At 31.6% G+C, this 23,777-nt stretch overlaps 1 protein-coding gene across 5 annotated transcripts in view; it reads left to right on the top strand.

Annotated features, from left to right (window-relative positions):
• The window catches only part of fgfr2 (fibroblast growth factor receptor 2), a 156,691-nt gene that overhangs the window by 84,108 nt on the left and 48,806 nt on the right, over window positions 1-23,777 (top strand). For 2 of the 5 annotated variants that reach the window (XM_056470769.1, XM_056470773.1), the window contains 4 exons: window positions 1,766-1,910; window positions 7,040-7,242; window positions 9,582-9,721; window positions 16,985-17,106. In XM_056470769.1, the coding sequence (XP_056326744.1) occupies window positions 1,766-1,910; window positions 7,040-7,242; window positions 9,582-9,721; window positions 16,985-17,106 (610 nt within the window). The remainder of the gene's footprint in view (window positions 1-1,765; window positions 1,911-7,039; window positions 7,243-9,581; window positions 9,722-16,984; window positions 17,107-23,777) is intronic. The other 3 variants (XM_056470770.1, XM_056470771.1, XM_056470772.1) reach the window with 3 other exon arrangements.

Raw genomic sequence — 23,777 nt, forward strand, 5'->3', positions numbered from 1 at the left:
ATCAGTGAATTATTTACTGAAAATTCACTCTGAACAGATCGTTTGAATCTGGGAATTATTTACTGGAGATTCACTCTGAACAGATCATTTGAATCAGGGAATCATTTACTGAACATTCACTCTGAACAGATCATTTGAATCAGTGAGTTATTTACTGAACATTCACTCTGAACAAATCGTTTGAATCAGGGAATTATTTACTGGAGATTTACTCTGAACAGATCATTTGAATCAGGGAATCATTTACTGACAACTCACTTTAAGCACATCATTTGAATTAGTGAAGTGTTTACTGAAGACTCACTCTGACCAGATTGTTTAAATCAGTGAGTCATTAACTGTAGACTCACTTTAAACGGATCATTTTAATCAGTGAATCATTGACTGAAGACTTACTCTGAACAGATCGTTTTGAATCAGTGAGTCATTAACTGTAGACTCACTTAAAGCAGATCAATTTAATCAGTGAATCATTAACTGAAGAAGACTCACTCTGAACAGATTGTTTGAATCAGTGAGTCATTAACTGTAGACTCACTTTAAACAGATCGTTTTAATCAGTGAATCATTGACTGAAGACTCACTCTGAACAGATTGTTTGAATCAGTGAGTCATTAACTGTAGACTAAATTTTAAACAGATCATTTAATCAGTGAATCATTGACTAAAGATTCACTCTGAACAGATTATTTGAAAATAGTGAATCATTAACCGTAGACTCACTTTAAATAGATCATTTGAATCAGTGAATCATTGACTGAAGACTCACTTTAAACAGATCATTTAAATCAGTGAATCATTTACTACAACCTCACTCTAAACGGATCATTTGAATTAGTAAATCATTCACAGGTGACTCACTCTGAACAGATCATTTGAATCAGTGAATCATTTATTGAAGACTCACTCTGAACAGATCATGTAAATCTGTGAACTGTTTACTAGAGACTTACTCTGAATAAATAATTTGAATCAATGAATTATTGACTGGACACTCACTCTAAATGGATCATTTAAATTAGTGAATCATTTACTGGAGACTCACTCTAAATGGATCATTTGAATTAGAGAATCATTAACTGGAGACTCACTCTAAACGGATCATTTGAATTAGTGAATCATTTACTGGAGACTCTCTCTGAATAAATAATTTGAATCAGTGAATCATTGACTGGAGACTTACTCTAAATGGATAATTTGAATTAAAGAATCATTGACTAGAGACTCACTCTAAATGGATCATTTGAATCAGTGAATCATTTATTGGAGACTCACTCTAAACGGATCATTTGAATCAAAGAATCATTGACTGGAGACTCACTCTAAAATGATCATTTGAATTAGAGAATCATTGACTGGAGACTCACTCTAAACTGATCATTTGAATTAGAGAATCATTGACTGGACACTCACTCTGAATAGATAATTTGAATCAGTGAATCTCACAATAGTAGTTTTCCTAAATGTGTTGAAGGAAAAATAAGTTTCCTAAAACAAATATACTTCAATAAAGTACAGACACTTAAAATAAGTACCTAACTACAGTAGTAAAGTAAAACAATACTTAGTTACTGTCCACCACTGCCATTTAGATCTGCGTTTACTTCCTTTTTGATGATCTACTCCACCAAAACTGGAACATCTACCATTTCTGCAATGCGTAGATGGGAATATAACACCTCTTCTTGGTATTTTGGGTCTGATTTGTTCCTTCCTTCACCTCCACCTTCCTCTTCTTCTATGTTTCCTCCTCTGTTTCTCTCAGACGGCAGGTGTGAACACTACGGATAAAGAGATCGAGGTGCTTTACCTGCCTAATGTAACTTTCGAGGATGCGGGCGAGTATACGTGTTTGGCGGGTAACTCTATTGGGATCTCCTATCACACTGCTTGGTTGACGGTGCATCCAGGTATAAACTCACGTTCCACTGCTTCTGTACCTCTTGTTTCTCTGTTTGTCGAAAGGCACGTTGGTTGAATTCACGCCAACTTTCTTTGAAAGGGAAAATGAGGCTCTAGGGATGGTGCTTTTCTGATGGTGCTGTTTTATTTTTTCAACTTAAACTAAATCAAAACAAGAAATGCCTTAACAGATAATCTATTTGATTTTATTTTATTGTGTACTGGTAATGTTTTTCTCTGGTTTTATTTTTAGTTAACAATTTTATTTATTTATTTATTTATTTATTTATTTATTTATTTATTTATTTATTTATTTATTTATTTATTTATTTATTTATTTATTTATTGTTATTTATTTATTGTTATTTATTTATTTTTTACTTATTTATTTATTTATTATTGTTATTTATTTATTTATTTATTATTGTTATTTATTTATTTATTATGGTTATTTATTTATTTACTTATTTATTTATTATTGTTATTTATTTATTTATTTATTTATTATTGTTATTTATTTATTTATTATTGTTATTTATTTATTTATTTACTTATTTATTTATTTATTAAGTACTGGTAATGTTTTTCTCTGGTTTATTTTAGTTAATTAATTTATTTTATTTATTTATTTATTTTTTGCATTTTATTTATAAGTACTTGTAATGTTTTTTCTCTGATTTTTATTTTTACATTTTAATTAATTAATTAATTAATTAATTAATTATCTGGTATATATCTGGTTTTATTTAGATAATATTTTATTTTATTTTATTACATTTTAATTTATTTTACTGTACTGGTAATATTTTTTCTCAAATTTTATTTTTAGTTTATTTTTAGTTAATAATTTTGTTTTGTTTTGTTTTATTTTAATGTTCAATTACTGGTAATATTTTTTTTATTTATTTTATTTTAATACATTTGATTTGATTTTATTATATTAAATTCAATTTAAATAAATTTAATTAAATTTTTTTTACGAGGAATGTTATTCTCTGCTTTTATTTTTAGTTAACCATTTTAATTTTGTTACATTTTTTAAAATAACTTTTTAATTTTTTAATTAATGGTAATGTTTTTCTCTAGTTTTAGTTTTAAATAACTATTTTATTTTATTTTATTTTATTTCGTTTTATTTTTAAGTACTGGTAATGTTTTACTCAGATTTTATTTGTAGTTAACTTTTATTTTATTTCAGTATTTATTTATTTATTTATTTATTTATTTATTTATTTAAGTACTGTGTATTTATAGTATTTGCTATGGTTGTATTTTTCTATGGTTTTATTTTATTTTATTTTATTTTATTTTATTTTATTTTATTTTATTTTATTTTATTTTATTTTATTTTATTTTATTTTATTTTATTTTATTTTATTTTATTTTATTTTATTTTATTTTATTTGTACTGGGAATGTTTTTCTCTGGTTTTAGTTTTAGTTAACAACAAAAAGCCTGTCATTTCCCCAGAAATGATACAATGATTTGAAAAAAGTATATAAACTAAAAGAGATTAAATAATCATTTAAATTCTAAATCTACAAAACTGTACCCAAGTGCCTCAAAATCCCTGTTATTTTACTCCTCCACACTAACATTTTACTTGTTTACTTGTCTTTAGCAGTTCATCTAAAGGCTTTGTGCGATTGGGAATGAGAAATATGAAGTGAGAAACAGTTTTGTGTTGCCAGTTCATTACAAAAAAATCAAATAACTTAGAATATTTCTCACGAGCCATATAATACGTTTAAAACTTACAGAATGTTAATGATGAATACAGATATTATTAGAAGAACTATTCCTATAAGATAAGCTGTAATAACTTCTTTATTCTCTGAAGAAAGTCTCAAGATTTTCTTACCAAGACTTTCCTAGTTATTAGAGTCACTTCAGCACATCAGAGTGTGTGTGTGTGAGTGAGTGTTTATCTTAATGTGAAGGACTAGATTTACAGTAGATCTTTTGTTGCATGTCTACACATTTTAGCCAGATTATACTAAAGAATCTGACTTGTTCCATAGTTTTATGTGTAGTATTTCAGTATTCTGTGTTCACGCTAACATGCATAATGCAACAGCGCTCACCTCACTGCATTTTAATAAGAGTCCATTTCCTGACACGGAAACAGGCGAAATCTTTGTCCGCAAATGGCAGCACTTACTGGTCTGCGGTCAGACAGATGTGTGTGTGTGTGTGTGTGTGTGTGTGTGTTTCTGAAGGACCTCAAGTGTCAGGAAGTACTTGAGTACTTTGGTCATATGTAAAGCATTTTGTTAGCGTGTGTATGTTCGCAGGGCCCATTGAGAGTCAGGAAATATGCTCTGATCACCAAAGAGCTGTTTTTTAATATCGCAGTTATTGAAGGAAGATCAGATCGAGGCCTAGGTTTAAGACATGTGTCTTGGTATGAACTCAGGTTGAACTCGGGTTATTAAAGTTTACAAAAACCAAAAGCTTTTTTGTTATTTGATGTTATTAAGTGGTTATTGAAATAAAGCTGGGGCGTCACGGTGGCGCAGTGGGTAGCACAATCGCCTCACAGCAAGAAGGTTGCTGGTTTGAGCCTCAGCTGGGTCAGTTGGCATTTCTGTGGGGAGTTTGCATATTCTCCCCGTGCTGGCGTGGGTTTCTTCCGGGTGCTCCGGTTTTCCTCACAGTCTAAACACATGCGCTGTTGGTGAATTGAATAAACTAAATTGGCCGTAGTGAATGGGTGTGTGTGTGAATGTGAGAGTGTATGGCTGTTTCCCAGTACTGGGCTGCAGCTGGAAGGGCATCCGCTGTATAAAACATATGCTGGAATAGTTGGTGGTTCTTTCCGCTGAGGCAACCTCTGATGAATAAAGGGAATAAGCCAAAGGAAAGTGGGTGGAAATTTATATAAAGATGTGTGTGTAAGGGTATTTATATTAAATTAGACATTTTATTTCAGCTGTAAATTATTTCACAGTTTCATTTAACTTAACTTGATGTTCCACCATAATATGCCACATTATATATAAATAAAATACTTACAAGATGGTTTTACTTTTAGTTTACTTTGTGGACTTTCAATAACGTTAGTTTAGCATGAGTTCATATGAAGCCATGTTATAGTTTTATTCCAACAAATCATCAAGAAAATATATTTAAAGAATTTAAGTAAAAATATAGACATATTTAATAAATAATACAAATAAATAAATGGTATTATTTTTATTTATTTTACTTTATTTTATTGTATTTTTTCAACAAACACTTGAACATTTAAATTCAAAGAGAAAAATACAAACAAATTAAAGGTATTAAATAAAAAATAAATAAAAAATGTAGACCTGTTTAATAAATAATGAAAATAAATATATGTTATTATTATTTATTTTATTTTAGTTTATTTTAATATTTATAAAAAAAATTGACAAAGACTTGAACATTTAAATTATAGGAGAAAAATAAATACAAATTAAAAGTACAATTAAAAAAATATTTTAATAGTTTTATTCTAACAAATCATCAAGAATATATATAAAAAACTATAAATAAATAAAATAAAATAAAAATTATAGACACATATAATAAATAAACAAATGCTGTTATTATTATTATTTTATTTTATGATTTATTTTATTTTTTGACAAACACTTGAACATTTAAATTATAAGAGAAAAACAAAACCAAGTTAAAACTATAATTAAAAACTATTTATAGTTTTTTTTCCAACAAAACAAGAAAATATATTTAAAAACAAATAAAATATAGACATAAAATAAATAAAATATAGACATATTTCATAAAATAAATAAATTAATTAATTAATTCTGCTATTATTATATTATTATTCATCATTCAATTATTTTCTTTTTAGCTTAGTCCCTTTGTTAATAAGAAGTCACCACAGTGGAATGAACCGCCAAGTTATCCAGCATATGATTTACACAGCCGATGCCCTTCCAGCTGCAGCCCATCACTGGGAAACACCCATACACTCTCATTCACACTCATACAACTACGGACAATTTAGCTCACCCACTTCCCCCATACAGCATGTCTTCTGACTTGTGGGAGAAACCGAAGCACCAGTAGGAAACCAATGTGAACACGGGGAGAACATGCAAACTCCACACAGAAATGTCAACTGACCCAGCTGGGACTCGAACCAGTGACCTTCTTGCTGTGAGGCGACAACAATATCCACTGCGAACATTTAAATTAAAAGAGAAAACTAAAAACAAATTAGAACTATAATTAAAAAAACTATTTATAGCTTTGTTCCAACAAATCATCAAGAAAATATATATATATATATATATATATATATATATATATATATATATATATATATATATATATATATATATATATATATATATATATATATATATATATATATAAACTATAAATAAATGAAATAAAATAAAAAAATAGACATATTTAATAAATAATGTGAAAAAATGCTGTTGTTATTAATGTTGTTATTATTATTATTATTATTATTATTATTATTATTATTATATTTTTTATAATTTATTTGAAATTTTTGACAAACACTTAAACATTTAAATTAAAACAGAAAAATAAAAACAAATTAAAATTATAATATAATAAAAAATATTTAATGGTAATTAAATTATACTATAATCATAAAAATCAGTAATATATATATATATAATATATACAGTCGGAGTGTCTTTATTAGTTATTTATTGATATAATATTTAAAAAAGAAAGTTATTAGTACAAATTTAGATTGATTAGTGGCTATGAAAAGTAGTCAGTGTGTGATGTGTGTGTGTCTCTTAATTTTCCTCATTCATTTCTTCCCATTTTTTTATTACTGACCCAATATCCTACTCAGAAACCTTAATGTACTTCATAAGCATCTTATAATATGCTTTACCAACATTAAGGTTTCTGGTTCTGTACTCCTCATCTGTATCACAACTTTTGATTGGTCACACTTTATTTGAATGTACAATTCACACTATTAATGAACCATTAACTTTAGCGCAGTCAAATACTTGATGTGCGAATAAACAGTTAGTATCTTAATAATAGCCAGCAGTAAATGGTGTGAATTGTCACTTAAACTAAAGTGTTACCCTTATTTTCTCACTATTTTTCTCAACTCTCTCCAAATACTCTCAATATTGCTCTACAGCGGAGACGAACGCCATCGAGACGGATTATCCTCCAGATTACGTGGAGATCGCCATCTACTGTATAGGTGTGTTTCTGATCGCCTGTATGGTGGTGATCGTGGTGGTTTGCCGGATGAGGACGTCGGCTAAGAAGCCTGATTTCAGCAGTCAGCCAGCAGTGCACAAGCTCACCAAACAGATTCCCCTGCGCCGCCAGGTAACAGAAAGTAGATAAAGAGTTCCAGAAACCTTATACACACTTACATTCACACTAATAATGACAACAAGTACGTTTACATGGACAACAATACTCCGATTTTAATACGATTAAGACAATACTCTGATCAAGAGTCTACCATATAAACAGCAATTTTTTTGATTACCTTAATCCACTAAACAGAAGTGGAGTTAAGACACGTGGTGTATTCCTAGTTTTGTCGCATTATTGAAGTGCAGTACAGACATGTAACACAGCAATCAAACTACTACCATCGTGTAGGATTTTTGCCGCATTTTGCAACAGGATATTCCAAATACACAGGGCTGTTTGACACTATTCTCTGCACCTACTGAATCAGTAAAGGATGACAGAGACTTTTTTCCCTTCCATTTGGCGTGTGGTATCATATTCCATTAAAACAACACTCTTTCACCAGTCCTTACTTCATACTCGCATCCAATATTATCACGGGGGCATGAATGAAATGTTCCTGAATGAAAGTGAAAGTGCCAAACGCCAGTTAAAGTCGACAAATAAAAAATGAAACACCCGAACTTACATGAAACTCTGGAGGAAATGTGGATAGCATGACGACGCAATGACATCAATCGATCTATGTACACTATAACATGTAAACAGGATCATGAAAGGAACATTCAGAAAGCAACTCATGTAAACACCTTAATCATATTATTGTCTCAGATTAAGGCAAATAATTTGATTACTGATGTCCATGTAAATGTAGTCAATGACTGTTTATTTATTTAGCACAATTAAAATCAACCCAAGTTGACCAATGTGCTTCACAATAACTAAAAACCACAAACAACAAGAGTAAGTCAAAGACCAAAGCTAGTTAAAAACATTTGGAAACAATAGCAGGAAACGTTTGAATTGGAAACGTGAATTTAGTGCTTAGTGAGTTTAAGGAGCTGGTTTATTGTTAGTGATTTGAAATGACCTCTTATTTTAAAGTAGTGCATTTTGGTATGAACTTTATTTTATTTATTTATTAATTTTATATATATTATAATATATATATCGCCATTTATCTGTGTTTAATGGATTTATTAGGTACACTGAATAATTTTTTTTTTAAATAAAATGTATATATTTTGTAAGGTAAGTGGCTGCAAATAATTTATACTAGCTGAATTTAAACAAAGAAATTAATTCAGTAATGTTCAACTTTCAATGTTCAAATTTATTTCTTTGTTTAAATTCAGCTCATATAAATTATTTGCAGCCAGTTACCTTAAAATAAATAGTAAATTCAATTAATATTTTTTTCAGTGTATTTGTTTCTATAAAGGTCTGGCTGTAAATGCAATTTCTTTGATCATTTTAAATTATAATTATTATTTTTATTTAATTATTATTATTTGTTTTACAGATAATTACTATTAGTCAAAATCACAAATGTTTTTATTTGTCATGATTGAAAATCAGAGTTATTCAACCAAATATGTATTTCTTGTGAATTTAAAACATTGGCACAGCATTTATTATTATAAATATTTTTAATTTCAAATGAATATAAAAATGACATCTTTTTTGTGATTTTGAGAACATTTTTATTTTAAACTTGGAAGATCTGTTGTTCAAAGAATAAAACTAAAATTATACTTTATTTAAACAAATATACCATAAATCCAGAGAAATAATTTATTTTTATGTTTCTATTTTTATTATTTTATTGTACATATTCTATGAGTAATGTCTAATATTATATATTATATAATGTGTAAATTATAATGTGTTCATTTAATATGTAAAGAAAACATGATTACAATTATTTGTATAAAATGTTAAGACAAATTTAAAAATACATTGTAAAAAATGCCACACAATTCCATCATGTTATGCCAACACAAATCTATTAAGTTCACTTATTAGTTTTTACAAATTTAAGTGGATTGAACATAAAACAATTAAGTTGTCCCCCAATAAACTTAAGAATTGTGTTGTTTCAACTCATTTTAATTGAGTAGCTTGAACAAGCAGCAAAAAAACATCTTTTGAGTGCTCAGTATATATATATATATATATTCATGACATTGTAATTTGTTGAATAACATCAAGTTCTTTTGTTGAGAAGTCGAAGGTATTCAGTATGGTGGTAAGTTCTAACATGCTTTCACATATTTATCCCACATTAAGAAACCCAGCAATACAACTGCATGATTATTAGCTAAACATACCTTACACAAGAATAAATTGCAATGTAGATCACATCTTACAATAATAAATATTTGACAATACCTACAAACACATAGCAGTTAATAGAGCATGCTGCTGTCTCCAAGACTCAGGTGATCAGCCAATCATATTTCACCCTACAGGTGTCATCAGACTCCAGCTCCTCTATGAGCTCTAGCACGCCACTGGTCAGAATCACCACTCGCCGGAGCTCCGCCCACGATGACCCCATTCCCGAATACGACCTCCCCGAGGACCCGCGCTGGGAGTTTTCTAGAGACAAGTGAGCATCCTTGTGTTTTACCTCATAGTTAACTTGCTCTGTTAAACATCATTTGGAAAATATTGAAGGAAAGCAGAAAAAAAAAATCACAGGAGGGCAAATAATTTAGACTTTAACTATAAATATAATATATGAAAACTGATTTCAGTTCATTGTATTTCTTTGCTTATCTTCAAAATCTTCAGGTTCATAAATGACTATCTTCCTTTTTAAAATTGTGTTTAACAGCAGTCCTGTTTTCAACCCGAAGCATAACCCTGCATGCTTTCTACTTGTAAATCATCGTGATGTGAAACTAATCTTGAAAGTATGCTTACAGTCCCATTATGTCTGATTATTAACCTGTGACTTATGCAGGCGCAGCGTACAATCAATCATTCATAACACAGCACAGACCTCCGCCTGTTACCTTTATTACATTATTAGACTATTATTCTTGCCCAAATCGAGCACACATTTTTCTCATTTTCTGGAAGCTTTCAGAGCGAATGTTAACATCTTGTTATCCTCGATAGCACAAATTCACTGCAGGACCATACAAAGATTATTGTTTAATTGTCGTGCTTAATATTTGTATTAAGTTTCCGGTATCATTTGCTGTGGATCAATTGTCACGGGTTGCCAAATCCTTATAGATTTCTAATTAATGAAGCTGTTTAAGTAATCAGTCACGGCTATGCTGGTTAAACAGGAGTGTGTTTGCATTTTGATTAACTCAAGAATGTTTGGTACACAGTTTTACATTCTATTATTCAGCTCCAATAAATAACCAGGGCTTCATTTATTAAATTAATGTTGTAACATTGGAATCCCTCATTATTTTCAGAATTACTGGAAGTTGTTAATCATACTGTGGATTATAGCACTTATATACAGAACTAATGATTAGGGGTGCGTTTCACAAACAACGACATAACTCGTGACTGAGCTATCATGGTATGATACATTGTTTGGGAAAAGAACCATGTAGTGATGAGTGTTTAATAAAACCGTAGTTGCTTTGTCGCTGATTCATCATGTGAACCGCATCAGTTATAATGTAAAACGTCCACAATGATGCTCTAAACGGGGTATATATATATATATATATATATATATATATATATATATATATATATATATATATATATATATATATATATATATATATATATATATGTATAAATAAACATATATGTGTATGTATGTATATATATATATATATATATATATATATATATATATATATATATATATATATATATATATATATATATATATATGTATATATGTATGTATGTATGTATATATATATATATATATATATATATATATATATATATATATATATATATATATATATATATACATATATATATATATATACATATATATATATATATATATATATATACATATATATATATATATATATATATATATATATATATATATATATATATATATATATATATATATATATATATATACATATATATATATATATATATATATACATATATATATATATATATATATATATATATATATATATATATATATATATATATGTATAAAAAAACATATATATATATATACATACATACATACATACATACATACATACATACATACATACATACATACATACATACATACATACATATATATATATATATATATATATATATATATATAATTGTGAGGGAGCCGTAGGTGACGACATGGAAACAGTGTGAATCGAAATGCTGGAGGTTTAATAAACGAACATTAATTTACAAGCAGAGTCTTAGTCTAAAACAGGCAAACGTTAGCACAAACGATAAGGCAATCCAAAACAGGCAAACTAAGAGTCCAAAATCCAAAGAAGCAGTGGTCAAAGGCAGGCAAATGATCATAACAACAAGGCAAACATAGTAGTACCACCGAGGAAGCGCAGTCAATATACTGAAGAGAGCTCCCTCTTGTGGTGGGATGAATGTTACTCTGCCTTATTCGTTACAAAAAGTTTAAGTAGTCTATTTTTTTTGTTTTGTTTTATGTCAACTTTTCCAACTTTGACACTTCAAACTACTGCAGAAACGTTCTAGCGTATAGGCTCAATACAGTACATATACATTTCTTAATAAATAGCCTAGGCTACTATAAATTAAAACCATTAACGTAACCTAAATATTTTTGTTTTCACAAGCTTTGGTGATGTAACATTAATTCCGATTTCCATAGGCCACCTATAGCTTTCATCATGAGTCACGGCTGTGTTCAAAATGTCATAAATGATTTCAAAGTGCACTATAAAGGAAGTGCAATTGTCAATATGAATGCTCAAACTGAACTGAAAAAAATATGTTGAAAGCATATGTAAGAGAGATGACTTTAATGTTTTTTTTTATGATCCTGAGTTTAAATGTTGGAACGTTATAAATGAATAGGATTTAGGGTGGATAACTGGGAACTAAGAACACAGCCAGGAACTATGCTTCTAACTGCAGCTCTAGAGGTGTAGTTGCAAATGTACAAGTTTGCGATGCAGATTGCGAATGTTCGTTGTAACAATGAATTTGGGAAATTCCAATTCAATGAACCATGTTTGTAACGACGGAACTTCGACCTTAGTTTGCTAACAATGGTTTTTCGGAAATGCACCCCAGGTTGTTGTAGAGTTGAAGGGATGGAAGTTTCCACCCATTAAAGGAATTATTGCTTTTGGGCAGACAAGCTAAGGCATGTATAGTAGAATCTATGAAAAGATCTGTTGGAAACCATAGATTTTTGTTTTTATTTTGTTGTAATTGCCAATAACAAAAATACACTTTACCCCTTTAAAAAGCTGAGTTTTAATTATTATGATTTTATATATATATAAATAATGTTTTTCCAACTCAAATTCCCAACGATTTCAATCAGTTTTATGATGAAAGCTGATTAGTAGAATTTTTCTAATCAATATTTATATATTTTTGTGTGTTTATGTATGTATGTGTGTAAATATAAATAAATTAACATATGAAATATCTATATAAAACATCAATCTAATTTTCATAAATCAGTCTATGACTGCTGTTGGTATTAGTCAAACTGTTTATTTGTGTGTGCACGCTTGCTGTCTTTATCTCGGGATGATGTGCCTCAGGGCTTATGTCATCAGAAGTCTGAGGAATGTTAGCGTTAGCGTCTGTGTGGAGTATAAACATAACATTGATTAGCTGTGGTGGGCTGAGCAGACAGAGGCCGTCATTGAGCGTCCTGCACAGAGGGGGATTGTGTTTTCACAGCCACAGATCAGCCCCGGGCCCCGGTGCGGGTGTCAGTGTTTATATAGCCCAATGCTGGATGGGGCCGAGACTGAGACACAACTGCCAATCACAGGCTGACTGAGGGCCACTGCAGGGCCAAAGGGCCAACACCGCAGTCACTGAGTGTGCGCGCGAGCGCGTGTGTGTGTGGAGGGGGGTGGGGGGTGTATGGTGGGGGTTGGTCTAGAGCTAATTAACAGACAAATTAACTAAATACAGTATGTCTGTTAATGTTGGATAAATGCAGTTATTTACAAACAATTTTTTAATATCAATTTTATATCTATCTATTTAATTTTACATTATATGTAATATTCAATGCAGTTTATAATAAAATAATTTAATCTATATTTTATTGAACTTATAATTTATACATTTCTTTCTGCACAGTAAAAAGAATAAGTTACTTACAAACATGAGTAAACCCATTGCTTTTAAAGCGATTAATTGACTTTACTTAAAGTGAGTAAAGCTGTTGCAACTTGAAACAGTTCAGTTAACTGAACTCAATTTCTATAATTATGCACAGTTCATTTACTTACTAGTTTTAAGGCAACAGGTTTACTCACTTTTTTGAGTAAAGTCGACTAATCGCTTTTAAAAGCAACAGGTTTACTCACTTTCTATTAGGTAAAGTCGACTATTCACTTTAAAAGCAACTGATTTAATCACTTTTAATTAAGTAAAGTTGACTAATTGCTTTAAAAGCAACTGATTTAATCACTTTTAATTAAGTAAAGTTGACTAATTGCTTTAAAAGCAACTGATTTAATCACTTTTAATTAAGTAAATTCGACTAATCGCTTTAAAAGCAACTGATTTCATGACTTTCAATTAAGTAAAGTCGACTAATTGTTTCAAAGGCAACTGATTTAATCACTTTTAATTAAGTAAAGTCGACTAATCGCTTTAAAAACAACTGATTTAATGACTTTCAATTAAGTAAAGTCGACTAATTGTTTCAAAGGCAACTGATTTAATCACTTTCAATTAAGTAAAGTCGACTAATTGTTTCAAAGGCAACTGATTTAATCACTTTTAATTAAGTAAAGTCGACTAATCGCTTTAAAAGCAACTGATTTAATCACTTTTATTAAGTAAAGTCGACTAATCGCTTTAAAAGCAACTGATTTCATGACTTTTAATTAAGTAAAGTCGACTAAACGCTTTAAAAGCAACTGATTTAATGACTTTCAATTAAATAAAGTTGACTAATCGCATTAAAAGCAAGTGGTTTGCTCACTTTTTAATGTAAAGTCAACTAATCAATTTAAAACCATCAGGTTTACTCGCTTTTTTGAGTAAAGGGAACTAATTGCTTTAAAACCAAAAGGTTTACTCACTTTTTTGTGTAAGGTCAACTAATCGCTTTAAAAGTAACTGGTTTACTTACTTTCTATTAAGTAAAGTCAACTAATTGCTTTAAAAGTAACTGGTTTACTTACTTTCTATTACTTTCTATTAAGTACTTTCTATTAAGTACAGTTGACTAATTGCTTTTAAAACAACAGGTTTAATAACGTTTTTTAAAGTAAAGTCCATTAATCACTTTAAAAGCAACTGGTTTACTCATTTTTTTGAGTACAGTCAACTAATTGCTTTAAAAACAACTAGTTTACAAGTTTTTTTGAGTAGTCAACTAACCGCTTTAAAAATCCACTTGTTTACTCACTTTTTTAAAATTAAAGTCGACTAATCGCTTTATAAACAACAGTTTTACTCACTTTTAAAGTAAAGTCAACTATTCGCTTTAAAAGCAACTGGTTTACTGACCATTTGGGTGACTAATGTGCACAAATGTTAGATTTTTGCATTTTTTAAGCAGATTTTCATTCCACTGGTTGCACAAAACTAGTTAGTTTCGGACTACGTTTAGTTGACTGTGCACAGAAAATAAAACACACTTTTTTGCTTTAAAAAGGTGGGAGTCTCATGACTGCTGAATAACTTACAAGCCTCTGTGTATACATGCTCTAATCTCCTCCGCACTTGACCAGAGCACACTAGTCAAGCATTAACCCTGCTATCCATCCCTCTCTCTCTCACACACACACACTCAGAGAAAGTCTTCAAATCCCTGAAGGCATATTGTTGGTCACCCCAGAGGAGTGTAACTCTAGATCTCCCCGCCAGACATTCATCTGTCCCACTCGCTAATGTCTAATGTAAGCTTTGCAGAGGAAGCCAAAGGGCATCCACTTAACACCTACGAGTAAAGTAAACACTACACAACACATGCACACACATCTCAGATAGAGATGCTGAGATGATGCTAATGCTTACATTTGATGTAAACCAATATACAAACATACGTGGTTATTAATATACGTTAATTAACATAAAAAAAGTCTTTTTTTTCTATTTATTTACATTTGCAGCAGGAAAAATAAGTATTAAACATGTCATGTTTTTTCTTGGGAAATAATTTTCTGAAGGAGCTGTTGACATGGAATTTAATACTTTATATAAACGCTTTTTGGTGACTGCAGCCTAAAGATGCCTCTCATATGGAGAATGAAGACACATGCATTGCTCAGGTGTGAGTTTTCTTTACAGATGTCAACAGTGTGTAAGAATCTTGATGGTTCTGTGGGTCTCGTCTATCAAATCTAATATTTCATTTGTATTCTCTATTGGATTTAAGTCAGGTGATTGGCTTGGCCATTCTACAGCTTGATTTTCTTTCTCTGAAAGCATTTGAGAGTTTCCTTGGCTGTGTCTTGGATCATTGTCTTGCTGAAATGTCCACCCTGGTTTCATCTTCATCCTCCTGCTAATGTAGATGTTGGACTGAAGCAGCTAATATTCATGTACACTGAGGAAGGGCAGAGGATTGCTGAAGAACTACTGAGAGATTTCAGCTGCTCTCTGGGCTTTCACTGCTTTTCCACTCCTCCCTTTCTTCATGTGTTCAATACTTTTTCTCTGCGTCATTTCATTTTATTTTGCATAACTTGATTTGTAAACTAATTAGTTTGCTTTCTCTGCATATATGGATTTCTTTGGTTGTTACCAACATCTGGTGAAAATTTCAAGTCAACAGCACCTTTAGAAATATGTTTTACTGAGAAAAATGGTGGCATGTTCAGTACTTAATTCCCCCACTGTATTTGATCTTTGCTAGGTTCACTTTTGATGTTGAAAAACTCAGCCTTTTATTGAATGTTTAGTAGTTTTATTAGAATCGATATGTTACATTTACATGTTTGTAATTTTTTGTATAAGTTCATTTCAATTCATCTTCCTTTCTATAGCGTTTTTACTATGTAGATTGCGTCTAAGCAGCTTAACATAGAAGTTCTACTAAATTGAAATTGAAACTGTGTCAGTCTAGTCTTTTTTTAAGTGACTTACAGTTGTGGAGGCATTCGGCGATTCAACAAAAAGAGGCAATACGCACAACAAGTGCTTAATAAACAAAGCAACTGTTCAAAGTGCTCAAAGTGTTTGTTTTTTTATGAAGAGAAAAGTGTTTCTACAAGTGGTTTGTTAAGCACACTTACCTGTGTGAACCTCACTTCATAAAGGCACAGTTTTGTAAGAGATATGTAGTGATTGTAAGAAAGTTTCAGGTGCAAAACTGCTGCAAGTGTCGGTTAAAGTGTCAGAGAGATGAAAGAGTGTGTTTTTAAAAGAGTGTGTTTATGTTGTATAAGAAATATTATATAGAGGATTAAGTTCATGAAGTATTTGTGAGTTTATTACCAGTTTTTAGTACTGTAATCCAGACAGTGTATCACTTCAACCTGTTAAAAATGTCAATAAAATAATTTTGTCAAACTTTTCATCATCAAATTTTGTTGGTGGAATGATCACAGTTCCAAAATGCAACTCAAAAGCATAAATAAATGAAGAAAAAACTGAACATGAATCATGAATCGTGAGAAAACTGTTAATTTCTAGACATTTTTACAGTGTAGCACATCTGGATGGGTTGAAAGGCTAATTCTAATGAGTTTGTCTAATGGTTGTGGGTGTTTCTGTGCAGGTTAACTCTGGGTAAACCTCTCGGCGAGGGCTGCTTTGGTCAGGTTGTGATGGCTGAAGCTCTTGGCATCGACAAGGACAAACCGAAAGAGGCTGTGACTGTGGCTGTCAAGATGCTGAAAGGTAAATATTTATGCATACATTTACTGTAATCCTGATTCAAACTTGTTTGCGGAGTGATTGATGCACCCTTCAGTAAAGACCTTGCATTTAGCTGACGCTGTTGTGAGCGTTAAAACTACAGTGTGTTAGTACTGTATATAGTGGAGTTTTTATGGTTCACTGTGTCGAGTTTTTGTTACCAGTTTAGCTATTGCAGAAATAGCTCAAACTCACACTCATTCAGTATATAAATGTATTTTACCTTCAGTTTAACAGTACAGTCCTTCAAAAACAAAATTTAAATGACATGTAATAGTAATGCATGTACAAATAAGTATTAAGTCTTTGTTGTCCTCATGTTCTTGTAGGGTTGGAAGTATTCCTATTTATATCTGATTTTCAGCTTGTAAATACATTGATACGAACAGTAATGTTAGCTTTACCATGTCTGTTTAAACCCAAGTCATCATACTCATAAAAGCATATTTGCTTTAGTAGCATAAAAAACAATGTCTTTGTTTTGATAACGTAAACTAAACTCTTCCAGATAAAACTACAATGTTGGATGCTCAAATCAGCCTTTTTATTTACAGATAGCCAGTAAAGACCATAGAGTGGCATTATAGGACTTATTTTTACAGCTACATAGGTTTCTGAAGGAATTAAAGTTGATAGTTGACAGATTTTCTCAGAATTTACTCCCTTTTGAGTGGTTAAAATGTATATGAATGTCTTTATTTTTTGTTGAACACAAAAGAAAATACCTGTAACTATTGACCTCCATCGTGGGGAAAACATATACTTTGAAAGTTTATGGCTAACTGCGTTAAAAAAAGGAGAACTTATTTTAACTATTGCTTTAAGACTGGAATTAACTTCAGTTGTTGAGTACTTTTTAAACTTATATTTTTTTAAACTTTTACATTCCCAAAGAGCAACACTACACACTACATGAAAGGTAATATAATAATAATAATAATGCATCCGCTGCGTAAAACATATGCTGGATAGGTTGGTGGTTCATTCCGCTGTGGCGACCTCTGATTAATAAAGGAATTAAGCCGAAAAGAAAATGAATGAATGAATGAATAATAATAATAATAATAATAATAATAATAATAATAAATATTTTCCAGTACTGGGTTGCAACTGGAAGGGTATCTGCTGCGTAAAACATATGCTGAATAGGTTGGCGGTTCATTCCGCTGTGGTGACCCCTGATTAATAAAGGACTTAAGCCAAAAAGAAAATGAATGAATAAATAAATAATAATAATAATAATATTTCCCAGTACTGGGTTGCAGCTGGAAGGGCATCTGCTGCGTAAAACATATGCTGGATAGGTTGGTGGTTCATTCCACTGTGGCGACCCCTGATTAATAAAGTAATTAAGCCGAAAAGAAAATGAATGAATTAATGAATAATAATAATAATAATAATAATAATAATAATAATAATAATAATAATAATAATAATAATAATAATAAATATTTTTCAGTACTGGGTTGCAACTGGAAGGGTATCTGCTGCGTAAAACATATGCTGGATAGGTTGGCGGTTCATTCCACTGTGGCGGCCCCTGATTAATAAAGAAATTAAGCCAAAAAGAAAATGAATGAATAATAATAATAATAATAATAATATTTCCCTGTACTGGGTTGCAGCTGAAAGGGCATCCACTGTGTAAAACATATGCTGGATAAGTTGGTGGTTCATTCCGCTGTGGTGACCCCTGATTAATAAAGGGACTAAGCCGAAAAGAAAATGAATGAATAAATAATAATAATAATAATAATAACAACAGAGTCTGTTATGCGTTTATGTGAATTGATTTGAAAAGATGTCTCCACTAATGGCTTTATCAGATGTAGGATGGTGGGAATTACTTGACATTTCACCTCATCAGCTCATAAATTGATGTGGGCGTCGCCTTTCAAATGGTTCCTGTTACTTTTTTTTTTTACAAGGGAGCTTCTAATGTTGTGAATCACAAAAGTGCAGCGTCAGAAATGGATGGTACACGAGTGAAAGATCAAAGCCAAGCAGATACCAGCTACAAATCACAGCAGCTCAGCAGACTGATAAAACTCACATGTGATGTTGAGCAGAACAGCAGACTGGCTCCTTTCTGACTGCTTCATGCACAAGACAAAACGTTTTGAAGACGAAGGGAAGAAAACATCATCAACAAAGCTGTAATAATGAGTGTCTGCACAGATTGGGCATTTACTACAACACTGGAAAAAATGAGGCATTGGATTTACAGTTTTTTAAGTGGTTGTAAACTATTTTTATAATTTTTATATTTTTATACTATTTTATATTTTGTATTTTTATATGCTGAATTTAAACAAACAGTTTAAGTTGAACATTACTCAGTTTATTTTATTTGTGTAAATTCAGCTCATATACAGTGGGGAAAATACTTACTGAACAAATCACAGTTTTTCTCAGAAAACATATTTCTAAAGGTGCCAATGACTTGAAATTTTCCCTGGATGTTGGTAACAACCAAAGACATCCGTAAATGCTAAGAAAACAAATCTAATTAGTTTACAGATGAAGTTATGAGTAATAAAATGAAATGACGCAGGGAAACGGCATTGAACACAAGAAGAAAGTGATCTCTCAGTAGTTATTTAGCAATCCTCTGCCCTTAAAGGGCACCTATGGTGAAAAATCTACTTTTCAAGCTGTTTGGACAGACATATGTGCATGTATGATGTATAGACCGTCATATTGGGCTAATATAAACACAGCCAGTCCTTTTTTTTCAATTTAGCAACATAAAATGGTAAACCAATTGGAGCGGTTTTCAGATCGACCACAACTTTACGTAGGAGAGCGGTCCCCCCGCCCACCAATATTGATTGACAGCTGCGCGTATTAACATGTCCCGGTAGTCACGTGTATAATCATATCAGCAAGACCAGATGTGCGCAAAGCAACCGGGAATAAAAGGTCTGTTCAGTGTGCTAGGATCATCAATCATCATCAAATGTGATCAAGAGTGAGTTTCACAAGTTTAAAATGTTTTAAAACAGAGCATGTGTGTAATGAATTACAGCGATTTAGCTTAGCTTTACTTCATCAGCACAGCGGCGTGTCAGAACAATTATAAAAGACGCTTCAATCGCGGTTTGTGGATGTTAAATCAGGTTTATTTTGTACATTAATATAAGAGAAATCCATACAGCAGTGGAGATTAACCTGTATCATGTCACATGATACAAACAGATGCGTGCAAACAGAGTGCGAAGCTTGTGTCATTTTATTGTTATTACACACAACTCATTTTCCAGAATTTTTTTGTTTTGTTTTATTTGCATGTTTGTATTGTTTTTTTTTTTTTACTTTTTTTTTTTTTACCAAAATCTGCTTCAATTCCATGTCAACAGCTCCTTTAGAAATATTATTCCCAGGAAAAAAACATGTGCTTAATACTTATTTTCCCCGCTGTAAATTGTTTGCAACTACTTACCTTAAAATCCAATGCATCATTTTTAAAATAATATTAATTCCTTACATTTATATAGCTCTTTCTGGACACTCGAAGCACTTTTTTGGGGGGGAATTTCCATCTCCAATCGCCATACTGTGCCAGACTGCACACCACACACCAGCTGATTGGTGGAGAGGAGACAGAGTGATGAAGCCATTTATGAAATGGGGATGGTTAGGAGGCCATGATGGACAGAGGCCAGAGGGCAAATTTGGCTAGGATGCTCAGGTTAAACCCCTACTCTTTTTTGAAGGACATCCTAGGATTTTTAACGACCACAGAGAGTCAGGACCTCGGTTTAACATCCAAAAGATGGTGTTCACTGAGCAATATAGAGTCCCCATCAGTATACTGGGGCGGTAGGACTCACACAGACTTCAGGTTGAGCGCCCCCTGCTGGCCTCACTAACACCATTCGGTTAGCAACCTAGCTTTCCCACGTGGTCTCCCATCCAGGTACTGATTGACCAAAGCCCTGCTTAGCTTCAGTGGACGACCATGTGAGAGTTGCAGAGAGCTAGCTACTGGCTTGTTTTTTTCAGTGAAGAGCTAAAAAGTCTTGCAAAAACACCAGACGGGCGGGCAGGGCGCAACGCAGACAGAATAATATTGTCATATGGGCCATATGAGGCTAAAATATCAGTGAAAATATGGAAAAAGTTCAACAAAACAGTATCAGCGTGTTAGGATCTAAGATGACTGCGTGAAGAATCATCATGTCTGAAGATAGTTTTTTTTTCTGGCAGTAATGATTCACAATGTCAGGAATCCATATATCAAGTTTCTGTAAATATATTAATAATAAATATCAACTATTAATTTAATTTAATTGTCATGATCATTTTAGTATTGTTTATATTTTATTATACAAGAGAGTTATTTATATATTAATATTATGTGTTTAGTGTATTATACATTATACGTGTATAATATAATATATAATATATTAAATACGCATATAATATGATAAATGTGTGTACATAATAATATTGTGTATACGAACAAACTACATAGATACAATTTAATTATTTAAATTTGCTTTTTTTTACTTTTAAAGCTTTAGTTTAATATTTAATATTTAGTTTAAATTTAAATACATAAATAATATTAATATATAATAAATTCATTTATATTAAATATAAATAAATTTAATTAATCACCAACATTAATATCTAGAGTTTAGTATGGCAAATTTTGAGCATATAGTTATATCAACTTGATACATGATATATGATATACACCTGATCATGTTATTATGCAAATATTATGCATGCATATCTATCTATCTGTCTATCTATCTGTCTATCTATCTATCTATCTGTCTATCTATCTATCTATCTATCTATCTATCTATCTATCTATCTATCTATCTATCTATCTATCTATCTATATATCTATCTATCTATCTATCTATCTATCTATCTATCTATCTATCTATCTATCTATCTATCTATCTATCTATCTATCTATCTATCTACCTGTCTGTCTGTCTGTCTGTCTGTCTGTCTGTCTGTCTGTCTGTCTGTCATCTATCCATCCATCCATCCATCCATCCGTCCATTCGTCTATCCGTCCGTCTGTCTGTCTGTCTATCTGTCTATCTATCTATGCATCAATCTGTCCATCCATCCATCCATCCATCCATCCATCCATCCATCCATCCATCCCTCCATCCATCCACCCGTTCATCTATCTGTCTATCTATCTGTCTAAACATCAATCAGTCTATCCATCCATTCATCTATCTATCTATACATCAATTTGTCCATCCATCCATCCCTCCCTCCATCTGTCCATCTATCTGTCTATCTATCTGTCTAAACATCAATCAGTCTGTCCATCCATCCATCCATCCATCCATCCATCCATCCATCCGTCTATCTATCTGTCTAAACATCAATCTGTCTATCCATCCATCCGTCCATCCATCCATCCATCCATCCATCCTATCTATCTATCTATCTATCTATCTATCTATCTATCTATCTATCTATCTATCTATCTATCTATCTATCTATCTATCTATCTATCTATCTATCTATCTATCTATCTGTCTGTCTGTCTGTCTGTCTGTCTGTCTGTCTGTCTGTCTGTCTGTCTGTCTGTCTGTCTGTCTGTCTGTCTGTCTGTCTATCTATCTATCTATCTATCTATCTATACATAAATCTGTCTATATATCCATCCATCTATCCATCCATCCATCCATCCTTCTATCTGTCTAAACATCAATCTGTCTATACCTCAATCAGTCCATCCATCCATCCATCCATCCATCCATCCATCCATCCATCCATCCATCCATCCATCCATCCATCCATCCATCCATCCATCCATCCATCCATCCATCCATTTATCTATCTATCTATCTATCTATCTATCTATCTATCTATCTATCTATCTATCTATCTATCTATCTATCTATCTATCTATCTATCTATCTATCTATCTATCTATCTATCTATCTATCTATACATCAATCTGTCCATCAATCCATCCCTCCCTCCATCTGTCCATCTATCTGTCTATCTATCTGTCTAAACATCAATCAGTCTGTCCATCCATCCATCCATCCATCCATCCATCCATCCGTCTATCTATCTGTCTAAACATCAATCTGTCTATCCATCCGTCCATCCATCCATCCATCCATCCATCCATCCATCCATCCATCCATCCATCCATCCATCCATCCATCCAGCCAGCCATCATAATTTATATCTTAATTTCATTTTAATACATTTAATTATTTACATGTTATAATTTTCATATTACTATTATATTATTTTTGTATAATTATTTATATATTATTATTTAATTAAACCTTAATTTAAACTTAAAATAAACCTTTATTTAATTTAAAGCTTTTAATATTCAAGTGCTTTAGATGCAAACAGCATATAGTCTTGACCAAAAATAATGACCTCCCTCCAATCACTCCAGTCGCAATTGAAAAACTGCTTTAGCTAAGAGTGTTTTGACTGTGCAATTTCGAAAAAGCAGCTAGTAAAGCAGTTAATGTGTTGTTATGATGTGCATATGTTAAGCTGCAGCTCTTGCTCTGTACCGTAGAGGCCTGCACAGGGTTATTTGTTGGTGCTGAGTGATGTTGGTAGAGCTGGGTCAAGAGGCCGCATAACTGACCCGGTGCTCACCAGCTGCACGGCTCTCGCTCTTCACCTGCACAAAGAAA

The sequence above is a fragment of the Danio aesculapii genome, chromosome 13 (genome assembly GCF_903798145.1).
Source record: "Danio aesculapii chromosome 13, fDanAes4.1, whole genome shotgun sequence".
Taxonomy (NCBI): domain Eukaryota; kingdom Metazoa; phylum Chordata; class Actinopteri; order Cypriniformes; family Danionidae; genus Danio; species Danio aesculapii.